We start from the raw sequence: 16863 nt of genomic DNA on the forward strand, positions 1-16863 counted from the left end.
TAACCAAAACCGCAATAGACAAGGCATATGGATATTAGAGAGAGGCATGTGTAGCCGAGTGATCATAGGGTCCAGTGAGTAGCTAGGCAAGCTGGAGACACGACGATTCAGACAGCTAGCGGACCGGGGCTAGCCGACTAGCAGTTGGGCCTTTGGGGGACGTTGCAACGGAAGAGCCTGTTGAACCCCCCTCGGACGGTTGGCAGACCAGTCGAGATGGATCGGCGGGGATCCGTGTCGGCAGCAAAAGGGTCTAGGCCAATTGGAAAAATAGGTATTGTAGCCCAAGAATTGGTTGAAGGACCTCTTCGGCTAGCTGGGAGATGGGCCTAGCTCAAGGCTAGCTCCAGGCTAACTGGTGCTTGCTTCGGTACAGAGACATTAGCCAGGAGTAGCCACTCAGACAGCAGCTAGCTAGCTGCGATGATCTGGTGTAAAGGTTCAGAGCTTGAGGTAGAAATCCGGAGATGCGGTATAGAAAAAGCAGTCCGATATGCTTTGGGTTGATATCGTGCTGTGCAGACTGGCAGGAATTGACCGGTCTGATGCTGGCTGATGTCCAAGTTAACAGTGATGAACGCTAGCGGTGGATAACTGACTACTAGCTAGTAGCTAGTTAGCTGGCTCGCTGCTGATGGGGATTCCGGTTCTAAAGTGTTAGAAATTGCAGATCCGTACCACATTGGGTGAGGCGGGTTGCAGGAGAATATGTTCAGTTCGAAGATGAAAATTTAGATTAAAATTATAAAAAATGTATACGAAATATATAGGAAGAAAACAATATATACATAGGACGGGACGTGACAAGACAAAACAGACGTCCGACTGCTACGCCATCTTGGATTTTTGAGTAGTCAGAGGAAATAGATCCCATATGGCTCCAGGAGATCACTGGGGGTATATTGTTCCTTTGTGATGAGAAGGGAATTCTCTGCATTTGCTTTTACTATCAGTGTTCTTATTGTTAAGCTATCAAGTTGTTATAAATTGGCATCTTTAACTTGCATCTTCTAAATGTTGATTTGGGATGCTGAATGTTCACTTGTCATAAGGTTATGCAAAATATACAACCAACTTTCGGTGATAAATAGGCAGGCATTTTGGCCATTTCTTGCTTATAAAATAGTTACTGCATGTGTCTTAGTTAGCCCACCTGAAAGTAGGGCAGTGATGTTGCTGATGGTGTGAGCAACAATCTTGCCAGGTATGTACAGATCTACTCAGTTACGTAAGTTGACTTTGGGTAAGACTGGAAACATTCAGTTAACCCACACATCGGTTCAATCAGTGACCTTGTCATCACAGGGTGCAGAGGTCAACAGTAATCCTATGCCATTCCTAGACCAAACAAATGGTTTTCTGTCGCAGCTGTAATGTATTGCTAAGAATCTGTATTAACATTATATCACACACTATAGCACACTCCAGCTACCGTCTTCACTGACTCAATCAAGCCACACACAGACACAGCCAGGGGTCAGGCTGTCCCAGTAGACACACCCAGGAAAAAACAAGTTACATAATTGGACACAATGTTTTTTTTGCGCAACTTCCTAAATCTTTTGCTCTCTTGTCTTGATTGTCTGATTTCCCCCTCAAAATCGAAAGCATGGCCCTCAATTGCTAATATGTTATTTTTTGGCACTGTGGATGACAAAAAATTTCACCTTTATTTGTTTCACCTTTATTTAACCAGGTAGGCTAGTTGAGAACAAGTTCTCATTTAGAACTGTGAATTGGCCAAGATAAAGCAAAGCAGTGCGACATAAACAACTACACAGAGTTACACATGGAATAAACAAGCGTACAGTCAATAACACAATAGAAAAAAGAAAGTCTATATACAGTGTGTGCAAATGGTGTGAGGAGGTAAGGCAATAAATAGGCTGTAGTAGCGAAGTAATTACACTTTAGCAAATTAACACTGGAGTGATAGATGTGCAGATGATGATGTGCAAGTAGAAATACTGGTGTGCAAAAGAGCAGAAAAGTAAATAAAAACAATATGCGGATGAGGTAGGTAGATTGGATGGGCTATTTACAGATGGGCTTGTTGATGGAATCAAAGGGTACATCCCTTGCTGTAAGTCAATTGCAAACAGACTCAAAGATAGGTACATACTCCTCATTATATAAAATAGCTATCTGCTATGCTACTAATGCAAAAAGGTAATATTCTAAATGTATTAGGCCACATAAATTATATTAGGCAAATTTATTTAGATCCATAAATCGTTTTTCAAAGGAGATTTTTGCATGTAATATCTATAAACTTTGGAGACCTATATAGATAGGAAATAATTTGGAAGGAAGTCACATTGATCAGTTTCAGATGTGGGGTTGGGACTGTTTAAATCAAGGTGTGATGTGTAGAGTGGGTGGTCTCTGGGAGCACCCCAGCATGTTTTCGTCAGGACGTCTACGCCGATCAAACTGTTGGGCGTAACTTACTGGAAGTTGTCAGTCAACTGCAGCACCAAGACGACAAGAAATGGACAAAAAGAGGCATGGAGAGTGAGCAATGAGGACTTTTTCTGATCAAAATAGATGGACCCAACATCTCTCAAACTTGAGTGTTTGAGTTGCTACAAGTGTTTGTTTGAAAGTCTCAACATCTTACTTGGAGCTCATGAGTCATGACATAGAGGTTTGTGTAGTGTGCATCTGTTGGATTCAGAGCAACAAATCAGTGTGTTCTGGTAAAACCCACGGCAGTGCTTGACACAATCTACAGCAGGATTACAGACTCCTTCCTTTCAGGAAGTGAAGGGAATACTTAATGGACTTCACAACTGCCCCCTTACATGTAGAAAACAGATGACACTGTGGACCTTCTGATCATGGTGTGCTACGAATCTCAGAGGTCTCACACAGGGATGGCTGTTATGGTGGCCCACATTGGTTTATGAAGACGTACACATGTAACCGATAAAGAGCTTCATTGCCAAAATCTCAAACTATCCCTTTAAAGCTGTTACTGGGGGACCAGGGATGGCAGTAGACTTGAGGTTAGAGAGCCGGACCATGGTTCAAGCCCCGGGCTGGGCAACACAAAAATGGGAATGGACATGAACTGGCATTTGGAAGGCTGCTGGTCTCTGATCCCATGTAACATTTCCTGCCTTTGTGACCTTGAGCAAGGCACTCAACCCCCCACAATTGTTCTCCATCCAGGGGGTGCTGTACTGCTGCTGACCCTGTGCCTCTCAATGTGTGTGTTTGTTTGTTTGTATCTAGGGGTGTTGAGAAAGGCAGAATTAACATTTAAGTTCTAACCAAGTTACAATAAAGTTGTATTCTATACTACTGTTGGGTCACAGTTTAGTCTAGAATGGTTAAACATTGGTTTTGTTTATTGGGTGGGTCACAAGACAATTGAAAAGGCTTTACATGGGTTACTCATATCCCAACAATGGTCTGGGAACCATGCCTTACACATTTACTTTTTTCATGAATTCTCCGTAATGAAACTTTATTTGAAATTCCTTACATTTTAGGGAGGATCTTTCATATACTGTACTTTTATATGCTGATTATCACTATATGAAAAACTGAGCTGGCATGAGAGCTCCTTCTTCCTAAGAATTGGAGCATTTAGATAAAAAAAGAGGAGTACATGCCATTGGACCACATTGAGGTCAGGTCTGACGAGATCATCAGACCATTACAGTTTGTACCAGAACTCTATAAACTAAGGAATGGATGGGTTTCCTCTATGCCATCTGATAATGTAGCATTTAATTACAAAACAGAAAACAAAAGAACAGCATTTACAATAGAGAAATGGTAGAATAAGAAAGCAGAAATAAGATGCATGCATATCAGAAAAACAACCACTTTTCGATAACATTGTTATTGCCTGTTCGAGCAAACCTTTAATTCCATTATCAATGTATTAAAAGGGTGCTTGGATCACAATATAAACATATCACAAAGTTAAACCAGATGCTGGCCCAGTCAGACCAGATGCTGGCCCAGTCAGGCCAGATGCTGGCCCACTCAGGCCAGGTGCTGGCCCAGTCAGTCTAGGAGTGGTTCTCAGTCAGAGCAGGGAAAACAAGGACAATATTTCGTATAGGAAAGTGAGTCAGTTAGTGGCCCTCTGTCGCTTACCTCACCCACCTCCTCCCCTCCAGAGGGGGCTCCTCAGGGACAGGAGATGGGGTGCCTGTGCCCTTGCTTTAATACTCCACCACCCCTCTTCACTGGTCTCCTCTCCCCTCCTCTGAGGCTTGTCAGTCGGGATGTCAGTTGCCAGGGCCATTGCACGCACAGAGGTTGCAGCATAGTAAAAGCCGTCCATCACTCTAGCCCACCTGCTGCTCCTCTGTGTGGGTAGTTAAGGTAGACGGTTCACTAAGGTTCATAACCATGGCCATGATCTTCTTTAGGCAGTAAGGGATAGACGATGTGCATATAAGCTTGTCACGACCGCCCCATGAGGCTTGAAATGACTCCATTGATAAATGCCTTTACTATTGTGTGTATTTTTAGACTGATAAAAGTCTAGAATCTAGAATGGCAATTACTGTGCATACAGTATGTTTGTACTGTAAGTGATATTTTGTATAATAGAGAATTAATAACAGAGGGTAGGACAAAGCCTATCTGGAATTATGCACTTGACTAGAGAGACTATTCTGACTAGTATAACATGCATTTAATGACTGTCGAAGTTCCACCAGAAATGAAAGAGGCATCATGACAAATACTAAAGTTTATGTTGAGATAAAACGGCAGTACAAAAATACAAAAATAAGTAGATACATTTGTCATTCAAATTTCACAGTAGGAACACAGGTACATGAAATTGAGTTCTATTTACAAGAAACTAGTGTAAATTGTTGAAAAACAGTATTTGTTTTAATTAAAAATCTATTAAATCATCTAGAATAAATGGGTGTGCAGCACTATTCATTCACATCACAATAACCAATAGCTATTTGCAAATAGCTATCTGCCCATTTGGTTCAAATGGACACTAGTACTTAAACGTTGAACAGATAGATTCGGCTGCACAGCCTGGGGATCCGGTGAGTTAACTTTGAGTAAATTAATGTCATTTGGCATTATGATGTTTTCAATTTGATAAGGCTAACAACATTTGTCAGATTTTGCAGTTACACTATATTACGGTGTATTCAACAACCCGAATGGAATTATATTGGACTCATATTACCCACAAACATACAAAATAAACAAAGCCAAGACTTCAACAGTGGAGGTATTGTAAAGGCTTGGAGTTGAACCAACAGTCTAATAAAATTGCTGCACACTGAACTAAACTGTTAATTTGAGTGATCAGTGGGAGGCTTATACATTTTATTGGGCTCCAGCGTAAACAGTTTCGTACTCTGTGCAAGCCAAGTGAGAGGAGACATACTGTGCACTTTTGTTTTAGCTAAGTCTCTCATCACCTCCAAACAACACTGAAATACAGACAGCATATACCCCGTTTTGCTTAGAGTGAATTGAAAATATATATTGTCATCCTCTAAATGTGGTATCCAGTATCCAAACAAATTTAGTTTTTTTTGTCATGCTGCTTTTAAGGGGACAAAGCACTTTATTTAGGGATATGAAAAATACACAAAAATATAAACAACTTGCCAAAATAAAAGAATGCCAGTGGCCATTCAAATACATGTAGCTTAAAACCAAATACATGTACCTTAAAACCAAATACATGTAGCTTAAAACCAAATACATGTAGCTTAAAACCAAATATATGTACCTTAAAATCAAATACAATAAATACAGCTGACCTATTGATATATGGATTTGTATACAGGGTCAAAACATAAATAGAACAGATTTGATACCTTCTTCAATAAATAGTAGCAGTATTTATTTACAATATACACATATTTTCCTATACTTAAAGCCCCCTACATATTTCTCCACAGTTTCATGAGCAAATCATCCTATTTAACATACATTGCATGCATCAACAAATACAGTATTGGTTTCCTTTTGGACGAACAAACTGCTACTTCCAACGGGTCCCCCCACATTAAATGTATCATTGTTCTATGTACAGGGGGTAGGGATGGAGGGGATAAGTGATTGTAAAAAAAGTAGTCAACATAAATCAGAACTTGGTGAGTGAACATCGGGACAATGTTGGTTCACGTATCGAAGGTGATCTCTTGGAAATCTTCGTACCGGGTGGACTAAGCTAAGTCTAGTGCCAGGTGTACTGAAGTACCAGTTGGACCACACAAGAACTGTCCCTTTAGAGTGAATTCTCCTCACTGGCCTCCAAAGCCAGAGTGTTTCTTGGAACACCTGAGAGAGAGGACACAAGACAAAACACATCCAACACATGCCAAAATATCTCAAGTTAGAAAATCCATTCAATTTAGGTTGTTTATTAATTTATTGATTATACTTAGGCTATGTGTTGACAGATCAGGAATGGTGAAGGGGATTTACTAGAGCAGTTGCCATAGTGACGCACTCCTATGGAGCGCCCCAGGAAGCAGGTGGCTCTGCGGAGGTGGCAGGCGCTGGGGTAGGTGATGTTGTCGTTGCCACAGATAGGCACCTCGGACTTCAGCGGTATTGGGCAGGGGGTTGTGCGGCACATGACACAGTGGGCACTGTTAGTCTGATCTGTCACACAGGTGTGGGTACCTGGGCACACCACATTGGAGCAAGACTCTGGACAGAACATGAACATAGAGTATTAGTAATATAGTATCGCTACAAAGGAATACTGATTTGAATCCAAGAATGTGTGTAATATTGCTGCAGTAGCACAATTAGTATTTGAAATAACCAAACTGCTGACATGCAAGATAACTCTTGAAGTACATGCGTGTCCTCACTTTTGCATTCTCCCTGGTACATGACCTCCAGATCAGGGTGTCCCTTACAGCGGGCCATCAGGAGGACACACTCGTCCCGATAGGAGTTCCCATCGCTGCCACACACAGCATGCTTTTTGGAGATGTTAGTGCAGTCGGGAGAGCACACACACTGAGGACGTCCAGCCTTCAACGTACACACCTTCCCTGAGCCGCAGTTCACACCATCACAGGTCTCTGCAAAACATAGAGTAAAAAGTCAGTATTACTGTCGAAGCATTTACTCATTTTAAATGGTCTGTCATCAAGTGATCCATATCCACTGCTGCTTAAGATTCATTCTCAACAAAACAGAACAAATTTCTGAAAACTTTTGTCTTTAACCGCAGCATGATTTATCCAGCAAAACATTTAAAATAAACGCATATTTTGTTTATGGTCATACACAAGGATGTCAAGTCTGTAAGAATGTGTCTGAGGTTGTTCCTGTTTCCATGACTGTAGGATCCCTGTAATGATGAAAGCAGGGCTAAGTCTTAGATGGATGGAAGGGTGTTTGAGCAGACCAACCAGTTCAAAGGCCTGTCACTGGGTTTTACAGGCTGAGAGATGTGGCCGGAGGAACCGCAGGCTCAACTGACTTTAGTTGACTCTCCAAGGCCCAGCCAGGTCAATAGGAAGTCACCCAGTACTGTAACCCTAAAACAACACAGATATACCATCGCCACCTTTCAACAGGCTTCTCAGGACCTGTTTGAGCCTAATAGAGAGTGATATTCAGACCTGATCCTGTAAAAAGCAGGACTTTATTGCCTTTCTCTGCAAGCGCTTGCTTTAATATCCTGTTATTCTCCATCTCCAAAGAGGCCAACTCTGATACCTCTGGATTTCTCACACGAGTATCAGATTCGTCCCCATTCCTCCCAGGGAAATCCAAGAAAATCCCTTTTTCTGTTATGTTTTGCTTCGGTTCACTGGCAGCTCGTTGCAATTCATATACGTTTTCACAAATCAATGCAGATTTAAATATAGGTCAGACATGGAGCACTAGTCAACACCCAGGAATGCTTTGAAGCACTGGAAATCAGTAGCCCCAATGGGGAGGATCAACTGTTGGGCCCAGTCTGACTCTGACAGGCAGTACTATGATAATAGACCAGCACTTCCCCACAGTATCACATGTACATTGATGCTGTAGTTTTGTTCTTTCAGTCTGCTTAATGATCCAGATAGTGCTCCACATTATGAGAAACAGACGTCTGGGCATGTGGCAAACATTTCTCCTGTGGTAAACAGAAATTCATTTTTTTATTCCCTGAGGGGAGGCAGCCAGGCCTGTGTCTCAGCCAGCATTGGGAAATAATTAATGCAGAGTGAAATAGAAGAGGGAGGAGGAGAAGGAGGAGGGTTATTGTCCATTTATTTGATTATTTCGATTTTATTCAATTGCACTGCAACTTGCAGGGATATATTGTGGACCAGTTCCAAGGTGGGATGGACACACCTCTCGATAGGGATATACAGTGCCTTTGGAATGTATTCATACCCCTTGACATTTTCCAAATTTTGTTATACAGCCTTATTCTAAAATTGATTAAATCGTTTTTTTCCCTACACACAATACCCCATAATGACAAAGCAAAAACAGTGTTCTAGGAATTTTTGCTAATTTATTACAAATAAAAAACTGAAATATCACATTTACATAAGTATTCAGACCCTTTACTCAGTACTTTATTGAAGCACCTTTGGCAGCGATTACAGCATCGAGTCTTCTTGGGTATGACGCTACAAGCTTGGCACACCTGTATTTGGGGAGTTTCTCCCATTCTTCTCTGCAGATCATCTCAAGCTCTGTCGGGTTGATGCACAGCTATTTTCAGGTCTCTCCAGAGATGTTCGATTGGGTTCAAGTCCGGACTCTGGCTGGGTTACTCAAGGACATTCAGAGACTTGTCCCGAAGCCACTACTGCGTTGTCTTGGTTGTGTACTTAGGGTCATATTCCTGTTGAAAGGTGAACCTGCTCTGATGCTGCCACCCCCATGCTTCACCGTAGGGATGGTGCCAGGTTTCCTGCAGATGTGATGCTCGGCATTCAAGCCAAAGAGGTCAATCTTGGTTTCATCAGACCAGAGAATCTTGTTTCCAATGGTCTGAGTGTCTTTAGGTGCTTTTTGCCTAGTAAAAGGCACAAACCTTTTACTGACGAGTGGCTTCAGTCTGGCCCCTCTACCATAAATGTCTGATTGGTGGTGCTGCAGAGATGGTTGTCCTTCTGGAAGGTTCTCCCATCTCCACAGAGAAACTCTAGAGCTCTGTCAGAGTGACCATCAGGTTCTTGGTCACCTCCCTGACCAAGGCCCTTCTCCCCCGATTGCTCAATTTGGCCGGGCGGCCAGCTCTAGGAAGAGTCTTGGTGGTTCCAAACTTCTTCCATTTAAGAATGATGGAGGCCACTGTGTTCTTGGGGACCTTCAATGTTGCAGACATTTTTGGTACCCTTCCCCAGATCTGTGGCTCGACACAATCCTGTCTCGGAGCTCTACGGACAATTCCTTCGACCTCATGGCTTGGTTTTTGCTCTGACATGCACTGTCAACTGTGGACCTTATATAGACAGGTGTGTGCCTTTCCAAATCATATCCAATCAATTGAATTTACCACAGGTGGACTCCAATCAAATTATAGAAACATCTCAAGGATGATCAATGGAAACAGGATGCCCTTGAGCCAAATTTCGAGTCTCATAGCAAAGGGTCTGAATAATTATGTAAATAAGGTATTTCTGTTTTTTATTTTTTATTTTATAAATTTGCTAAAATTTCTACAAACCTGTTCTTGCTTTGTCATTATGGGGTATTGTGTCTAGATTACAGAGATGTTTATTTATTTAGTCCATTTTAGAATAAGGCTGTAACATAACAAAAAGTGGAAAAAGTCTAGGGGTCTGAATACTTTCCGAAGGCACTGTACAAATGTAGCTAAATTATTGAAGTTTATAGCGTGTCTTTTACAACTTGTCTTGTTACTTTTGTCATTCTAGATCACTTGAGGTTATCCACTTATCATTTAAGCACATAATTGATGAGAACGTTTCATTATTTACTTTTGCTGCCATCATATACAGTGGGGCAAAAAAGTATTTAGTCAGCCACCAATTGTGCAAGTTCTCCCACTTAAAAAGATGAGAGAGGCCTGTAATTTTCATCATAGGTACACTTCAACTATGACAGACAAAATGAGAAAAGAAATCCAGAAAATCACATTGTAGGATTTTTAATGAATTTATTTGCAAATTATGGTGGAAAATAAGTATTTGGTCAATAACAAAAGTTTATCTCAATACTTTGTTATATACCCTTTGTTGGGAATGACAGAGGTCAAACGTTTTCTGTAAGTCTTCACAAGGTTTTCACACACTGTTGCTGGTATTTTGTCCCATTCCTCCATGCAGATCTCCTCTAGAGCAGTGATGTTTTGGGGCTGTTGCTGGGCAACACGGACTTTCAACTCCCTCCAAAGATTTTCTATGGGGTTGAGATCTGGAGACTGGCTAGGCCACTCCAGGACCTTGAAATGCTTCTTACGAAGCCACTCATTCGTTGCCCAGGCGGTGTGTTTGGGATCATTGTCATACTGAAAGACCCAGCCACGTTTCATCTTCAATGCCCTTGCTGATGGAAGGAGGTTTTTACTCAAATAAATTCATTAAAAATCCTACAATGTGATTTTCTGGAATTTTTTTCTCCTTTTGTCTGTCATAGTTGAAGTGTACCTATGATGAAAATTACAGGCCTCTCTCATCTTTTTAAGTGGGAGAACGTGCACAATTGGTGGCTGACTAAATACTTTTTTGCCCCACTGTAATTATGCTTGTTAATTAAACTAGTTGGTTTATACATTTTTGTAATCAACAGCATGCTGGAATAACCTTTATATCCCTTAAAATAAGACTGCTCCATAGAAGTGAAAACATGATCGATCATACAGTAGTTAGCAGGAATGCTACTACATTTTGAGACTAGGATTATATTGCTATTTGGTACATGCTGGCTTCAGCCTTGCTGACACTAATCATCCTCACATGGTTTAAAATAATCCACTACCCTGGCAAGAGATCACATGGACTTGTTAAAGTGCCACCGCAACCTTAGTTTATAAAAACAGGAATATATCCTTGAGTGAACCTGAATACCCATGGTGAAGGCTTCCAATAGTGGAAACCACTCAAAACAGCTGGACAGAGTTAGATGGAATGACTGGCCGAGATCCACATTTCACAAAATTTAGAAACCTCTGGAAACTAACTTGACATGGAAATTCCATACGGATCAAAGTTATCCCAAGAAGAAAACTGGTGGTCTAGTTATAGCCAAATGAGCTGCCATTTGGAACTATGATCAAAATATGACCCCTTAACGTCTTTGCTTCATTCATTGCCAGTTATGAGGGGAACATATGGAGAACCTAAAACCATCTAACTTGTCTGAGGCTGTAACGTTTGTCGTCGGAAGGAGATCAAGGTGCAGAGTGGTAGGCGTACATTCTTTTATTTAAATGTTCCACCAAGAAAAACAATAAACAATACAACGAACGAAAAGCTTCGTCATGCAAACAACATGCACTCAAACAAAGACAAGATCCCACACTGAAGGAGGGACAAAGGGCTGCCTAAGTATGATCCCCAATCAGAGACAATGAAAGACAGCTGCCTCTGATTGGGAACCAAACTCGGCCAAACACAAAGAAATAGAGAACATAGAATGCCCACCCCAAATCACACCCTGACCTAATCAAATAGAGAAATAAAATGTCTCTCGTGACAGTACAGTACCCCCTCCCCCCCAAAGGTGCGGACTCCCGGCCGCAAACCTGAACCTATAGGGGAGGATCCCGGTGGGCCTCTAATCTCTGTGGCGGCTCTCGTTCGGGGCGTAAACCCCGCTCCCTACGCTGATCCCTCCGCTTCTGTGGAACCGGACCGTGGATCATCGCCGGAGACTCCGGACAGTGAATCGTTGCCGGAGGAACCGGACCGCGGATCATCTCCGGAGGCTCTGAACTGGGAACCACCGCTGGAGGCTCCGGACTGCAGATCATCGCCGGAGGCTCTGGACTGGGTACCCCCGCTGGAGGCTCCGGACTGCAGATCGTCGCCGGAGGCTCTGGATTGGGAACCCCCGCTGGATGCTCCGGACTGCAGATCGTCGCCGGAGGCTCTGGACTGGGAACCCCCACTGGAGGCTCCGGACTGCAGATCGTCGCCGGAGGCTCTGGACTGGGAACCCCCGCTGGAGGCTCCGGACTGCAGATCGCCACCGGAGGCTCTGGACTGGGAACCCCCGCTGGAGGCTCTGGACTGGGAACCCCTGCTGGAGGCTCCGGACAGCAGATCGTCGCCGAAGACTCCGGACCGTCTCTGGGGGCTCCGGACTGGGGACCGTCGCTGGAGGCTCCGGACTGGGGACCGTCGCTGGAGGCTTCGTACGTGGAGCCGGAACAGGTCTCACCGGACTGAGGAGACGTACTGGCAGCCTAGTGAGTGGAGCTGCCACAACACATCTTGGCTGGATACTCACTTTAGCTCGGTGAGTGTGGAGAGCTGGCACGGGACACACTAGGCTATGACGGCGAACTGGATGCATAGTGCGTAGAGCCGGCGCAGGATATGCTGGGCCGAAGAGACGCACAGGAGGCCATGAGAGTTGAGCCGGCACAAACCGTCTTCGGTGAATGCCCACTCTAGCATGGAATCTGCGGGGAGCTTGCACAGAGCGCCCCGGGCTGTGGCTGCTCACTGGGGACACTGTGCGCATCACCGCATAACACGGTGCCTGACCAGTCACACGCTCCTCACGGTAAGCACGGGGAGTTGGCTCAGGTCTGAACCCTGACTCCACCAATCCCCCCGTGTGACCCGTGCGGGGGAGCCGTGTGACCCCTGCGGGGGAATGCTGCCTCTCGTGCTTGCTACGTTGAGCTAACTCCTCGTAATGTCGCCGTTCCGCTTTCACTGCCTCTAGCTCCTCCTTCGGACGGCGATACTCCCCAGCCCCTTTCCAGGGTCCTGCTCCATCCAGGATTTCCTCCCATGTCCAGTCCTCCTGACCACGCTGCTTGGTCTGTTGGTGGTGGGATCTTCTGTAACGTTAGTCGTCGGAAGGAGATCAAGGTACAGAGTGGTAGGCGTACATTCTTTTATTTAAATGTTCCACCAAGAAAAACAATAAACAATACAACGAACGAAAAGCTTCGTCGTGCAAACTACATGCACTCAAACAAAGACAAGATCCCACACTGAAGGAGGGAAAAGGGGCTGCCTAAGTATGATCCCCAATCAGAGACAATGAAAGACAGCTGCCTCTGATTGGGAACCACACTCGGCTAAATACAAAGAAATGGAAAACATAGAATGCCCACCCCAAATTACACCCTGACCTAACCAAATAGAGAAATAAAACGGCTCTCTAAGGTCAGGGCGTGACAGAAGCACCTTTGGTACACTACTAGCGATGGTGGTTTGCCATAACAAGAGTTATGTCTACTTCGGTCTACTTCTGTTAGTCAAATGGTTTGAGAAATAGCAAAACACCCGTATTAATGATAGGGATATGATACTGTAATTTTGTTAGTTGGTTCACAGCAAGTAATTCTGCAAGTTCTGCTGCGTTGTTACCTTTGCAGGGTTTGCAGGACACAATTCCCAGGAAGCCCAGCAGGCTGACCTCATTGATAGGCAGACTAGTGTTGGACCAGGCTGTGTCTAGACGGCCCCCGGAGCAGCATTCCTCCCTGCTGACCCCACGCATCAGCATCATGTCACAGCGCTGCTCTTGGCTCTGCTGCAGCCAACACATCCCCGCTAAACACACCACAACAAACACAAGAACGCATCTAGTTGAAGTTTTTCTACATAATTTATATACATGATTGACATATTTAAAGTAGATATACTTTGATGTATACAATGGCCTACTAGAAATACAAATAGCCTACTTCAGAGCCCTAATATAGATTTATGGCTCTGGCCCACTTGTACAATAGCCAGGACTCTCTTTACTTTACATCAAACTGGGTTGAATGGACCAGACCAGTCCTTAGCCAGACCTGGCTGACCTCACTGTCCACACGCAATACACTTTAGCAGCATCTAATCCACCAATTCATACAGGAGAATAGAGACCTTTTGCACAATCGTGGAGTTTTGTTTAAAGGTTTTAGGACTCATTACTGCCACAACCCATAAAGTCTCACATATTACTTTGTAATATATAAGGTATTCTAACGTCCCTAAATGAGAGAATTACGTTACTTTGGAATAAACATGCAGTTCTGCATACTGATGCAAACCAGTGATTAAGTAACTGTTTGCACGTAATACATATTGCAACGACCCTGGGTTTATAAGCGCCGAAATCGACTCTGCCGCACGAGCATGCTTTTGCAGTACAGTCGATAGCGCGCCGGACCTCTGGCTAGAAGGTCGAGGATTCGAGACCTGCTCCCTGCCTGTTTCATTACATGTTATTACGCCGTAGTAACACAATGCGCACCTGCACTCTGTAATTCTCAGTATAAAGCAAGCAAAACTATGGTTTAACTTGGTTAAATGGTTATGATTCACAAATCATGTAAATCAAGTACTTTCGAATGTTTTAAGCGTTTTAAATTAAGATAGCAAAGCTAGACTTCTTAAAGCAAAACTTGGTTCCATAATTATTTCATAATTAGTCTACATATCAAACGTATTTTTTTTTTAAATTAAATACAATTATACTTTACTCACCATTTACAGTATATCTTCCAAACATTTGACTCAGAGCAACTGTCACACCGAAAAGAGCAATCAAAAAGCCCATGGTGATAAAACAAATAATTGTAAAATAAAACTTTGGGCAAAACTTTTGACGTTTGTTTGTTCTTTTCCAAATGTTTTCAAATAATGTTAACTTGGCAATGGAGAAGTTCGCAGAGTTCTCTCACGTGAATGAATGTGTTGTAAATGAAGGTCGTTCCCCTCTATATAAATATTTAGCCCAGACGAAATTATGCTGCTGGGATGGGCGATGCTCTCAGCCAGTTATAATGCTGGAACAGGGCTGGAACGGACAGTGTTCTACGTGTTCTGCGTTCTGACTCAATTTCCAGACAAGAGACGTCCCCTCACCAGAGTGCAACAGACGCAACTGGACCATGCGTCTTCTGAATACGTTGGTATTGTGAACGTAGAGTAGGCCTAGCATATTTCGAATAGGTTTTACCATTTTAAAGTATTATATGCGAATAGATAATAACAATGTTTTCATTCAAATATTTCAAATAATGTAGAACCACTTCAGAAATGTTCAGTCCATATCATTTAGCTTTCATTTGTATTACAAGGAAATCATTATCTCTGTACACAATGTTGGCTATAATCAATAACAACAATATCACAATTCTGTTTTATTAGCTTTTTTTTTCTTTTTTTTACTGATAACAGGATATATGACTTGCAGCTTTGATATAGCATAGATTGTTTTAAATCTGTAGTGACCATAGTGACCATAGTGACTTATGAAGCACAGTAACTTGTCTGGCTCTGTTGTCTAGGTGCTGTCTGTTTTAGGTTGCATGTCCTCTCCTCCTAATTGAAATCCACAGAGTGTGAGATGTGATTATGGGAGACTGTTGCTGTATAAGTACATTGTGCTTTGTGGATGTGTGTTAGACTTTTCTTATGGATTAATTAACAAAAAAATAAAGAACAGTTCAAGAATTCAAAACATCAATCATTGTTAATTTCCCTCAGTGCAGACATGCCTAATTTCCTCAACTATACACACTATTATAGCAATGTAGATGAACCTTAACAATATGCAAAGTTAATCCATATCATCAACTAAGATATGAAGTAAAATACATCCAGCCTATAGAGAGTCTCAATACCACTAAGCTAGATGTGGTTAGATAAATACCAACATGTTCGAGATGGGGTATAAGCCTTTAGGCGAGCCAGGAGATAGGCTTTTTCAATTTTTATGAGAGAGGACACATTAAAGCTAATAAGTGCTAAAATCTATTTGTGGCCCCAAGTCAGTCTTCAACAGCAGCAGGGCCACCAACACAGCGAAGCAGAAGCAGATGCAAAGCATCAGTGAGAGCGATGGCAGGTGATTGTGATGGTTAGGAGGCACTCATTTCACTGATAGAACCCCTACGTGAGAATGTCAGAGTGAGCCTGAGTGTTATTTCATCCACATGTAGACCTCCATCTATCTTCCATCCCCTTTCTTTCTCGTGTCCTCTATCACCGCCTCTCTTCTGTGGCATATGCTATTGCTTGGGAGCCAAAATTGTGCCAATCTTCCCATCTGTCTGTCTCCAGCTTGTAGTCCCTTTGGTGGTGGAGAAAATGAAAGTAGCATATGCTGTTTCCGTAAGTCGTGGTGAATGATGTTGCCTTCTGTTGCTGTACAGAGATCCCCAGGGCACAGCTGGAATGCTGACCCTGCAGAGTGCTGCAGTGGGTGGGCTGGAGAACTGGGTCACTGCAGCAGCTCACATGGTTTGGATCATTGGGCCACACAGATGAATAGGCTACGGTTTGGCAACCCAGACTAACCACGTCTTATCTCTATTATTTATGTATCTATGGCAATGCAATACTGGTGTGACCTTTTAAGTTGGAGAAATTTTGTAAAACGACATGACTATGAAGCATGTGTAGAATCTAGGGTTTTCTAAAAGTTATATGACTATAGTTTAAGGACATATTCTATCAATCATATTATGTTTGTATTTGTCTCTTTCTCTGTTTAATGTGCCACTGTATCATTGCTGTGACTATGCATTTGGTCCAGAAAAAAAATATTTACCAGTGCTGCCATCAACTGGTGAGTGTTAGCATCACATCCACATAAGGGAAGGCTAATAAAATATGTTTTTATAACTATTGGCATAATCCAATAATTCATTCACACAGCCTCAGAAACAATAATCACCTGTGATAGTGACATGACAGGGCCCATGACATGACAGGGCCCATCTCCCCCTAATAAACAACGTTTGAA

General features: G+C 42.9%; 1 protein-coding gene across 2 annotated transcripts; it reads right to left on the reverse strand.

Annotated features, from left to right (window-relative positions):
• Positions 1 to 4702: 4702 nt before the first annotated feature.
• LOC129867224 (follistatin-related protein 3-like) lies at positions 4703 to 16798 on the reverse strand. 2 transcript variants are annotated; one of them, XM_055940484.1, is made up of 5 exons: positions 14598 to 16798; positions 13488 to 13673; positions 6831 to 7046; positions 6436 to 6663; positions 4703 to 6288 (listed from the first exon to the last, which is right to left on the reverse strand). In XM_055940484.1, exons 1-5 carry the CDS (start codon positions 14668 to 14670, stop codon positions 6236 to 6238), a joined length of 756 nt encoding a protein of 251 aa, XP_055796459.1. In that variant the 5' UTR covers positions 14671 to 16798; the 3' UTR covers positions 4703 to 6235. The 2 variants fall into 2 exon arrangements, with proteins under 2 accessions (XP_055796459.1, XP_055796460.1); XM_055940485.1 differs by having other exon boundaries at positions 6392 to 6663.
• Positions 16799 to 16863: the final 65 nt, after the last annotated feature.

The sequence above is a fragment of the Salvelinus fontinalis genome, chromosome 12 (genome assembly GCF_029448725.1).
Source record: "Salvelinus fontinalis isolate EN_2023a chromosome 12, ASM2944872v1, whole genome shotgun sequence".
Taxonomy (NCBI): domain Eukaryota; kingdom Metazoa; phylum Chordata; class Actinopteri; order Salmoniformes; family Salmonidae; genus Salvelinus; species Salvelinus fontinalis.

Coding starts and splice junctions, on each gene's coding strand:
- LOC129867224 (XM_055940484.1), bottom strand. CDS start 14,670: ATGGGCTTTTTGATTGCTCTTTTCGGTGTGACAGTTGCTCTGAGTCAA. Junction 7,047..13,487: donor GTCCTGCAAACCCTGCAAAG/GTAACAACGCAG, acceptor TATGTTTTGCAG/AGACCTGTGATGGTGTGAAC. Junction 6,664..6,830: donor GTACCAGGGAGAATGCAAAA/GTGAGGACACGC, acceptor TGTTCTGTCCAG/AGTCTTGCTCCAATGTGGTG.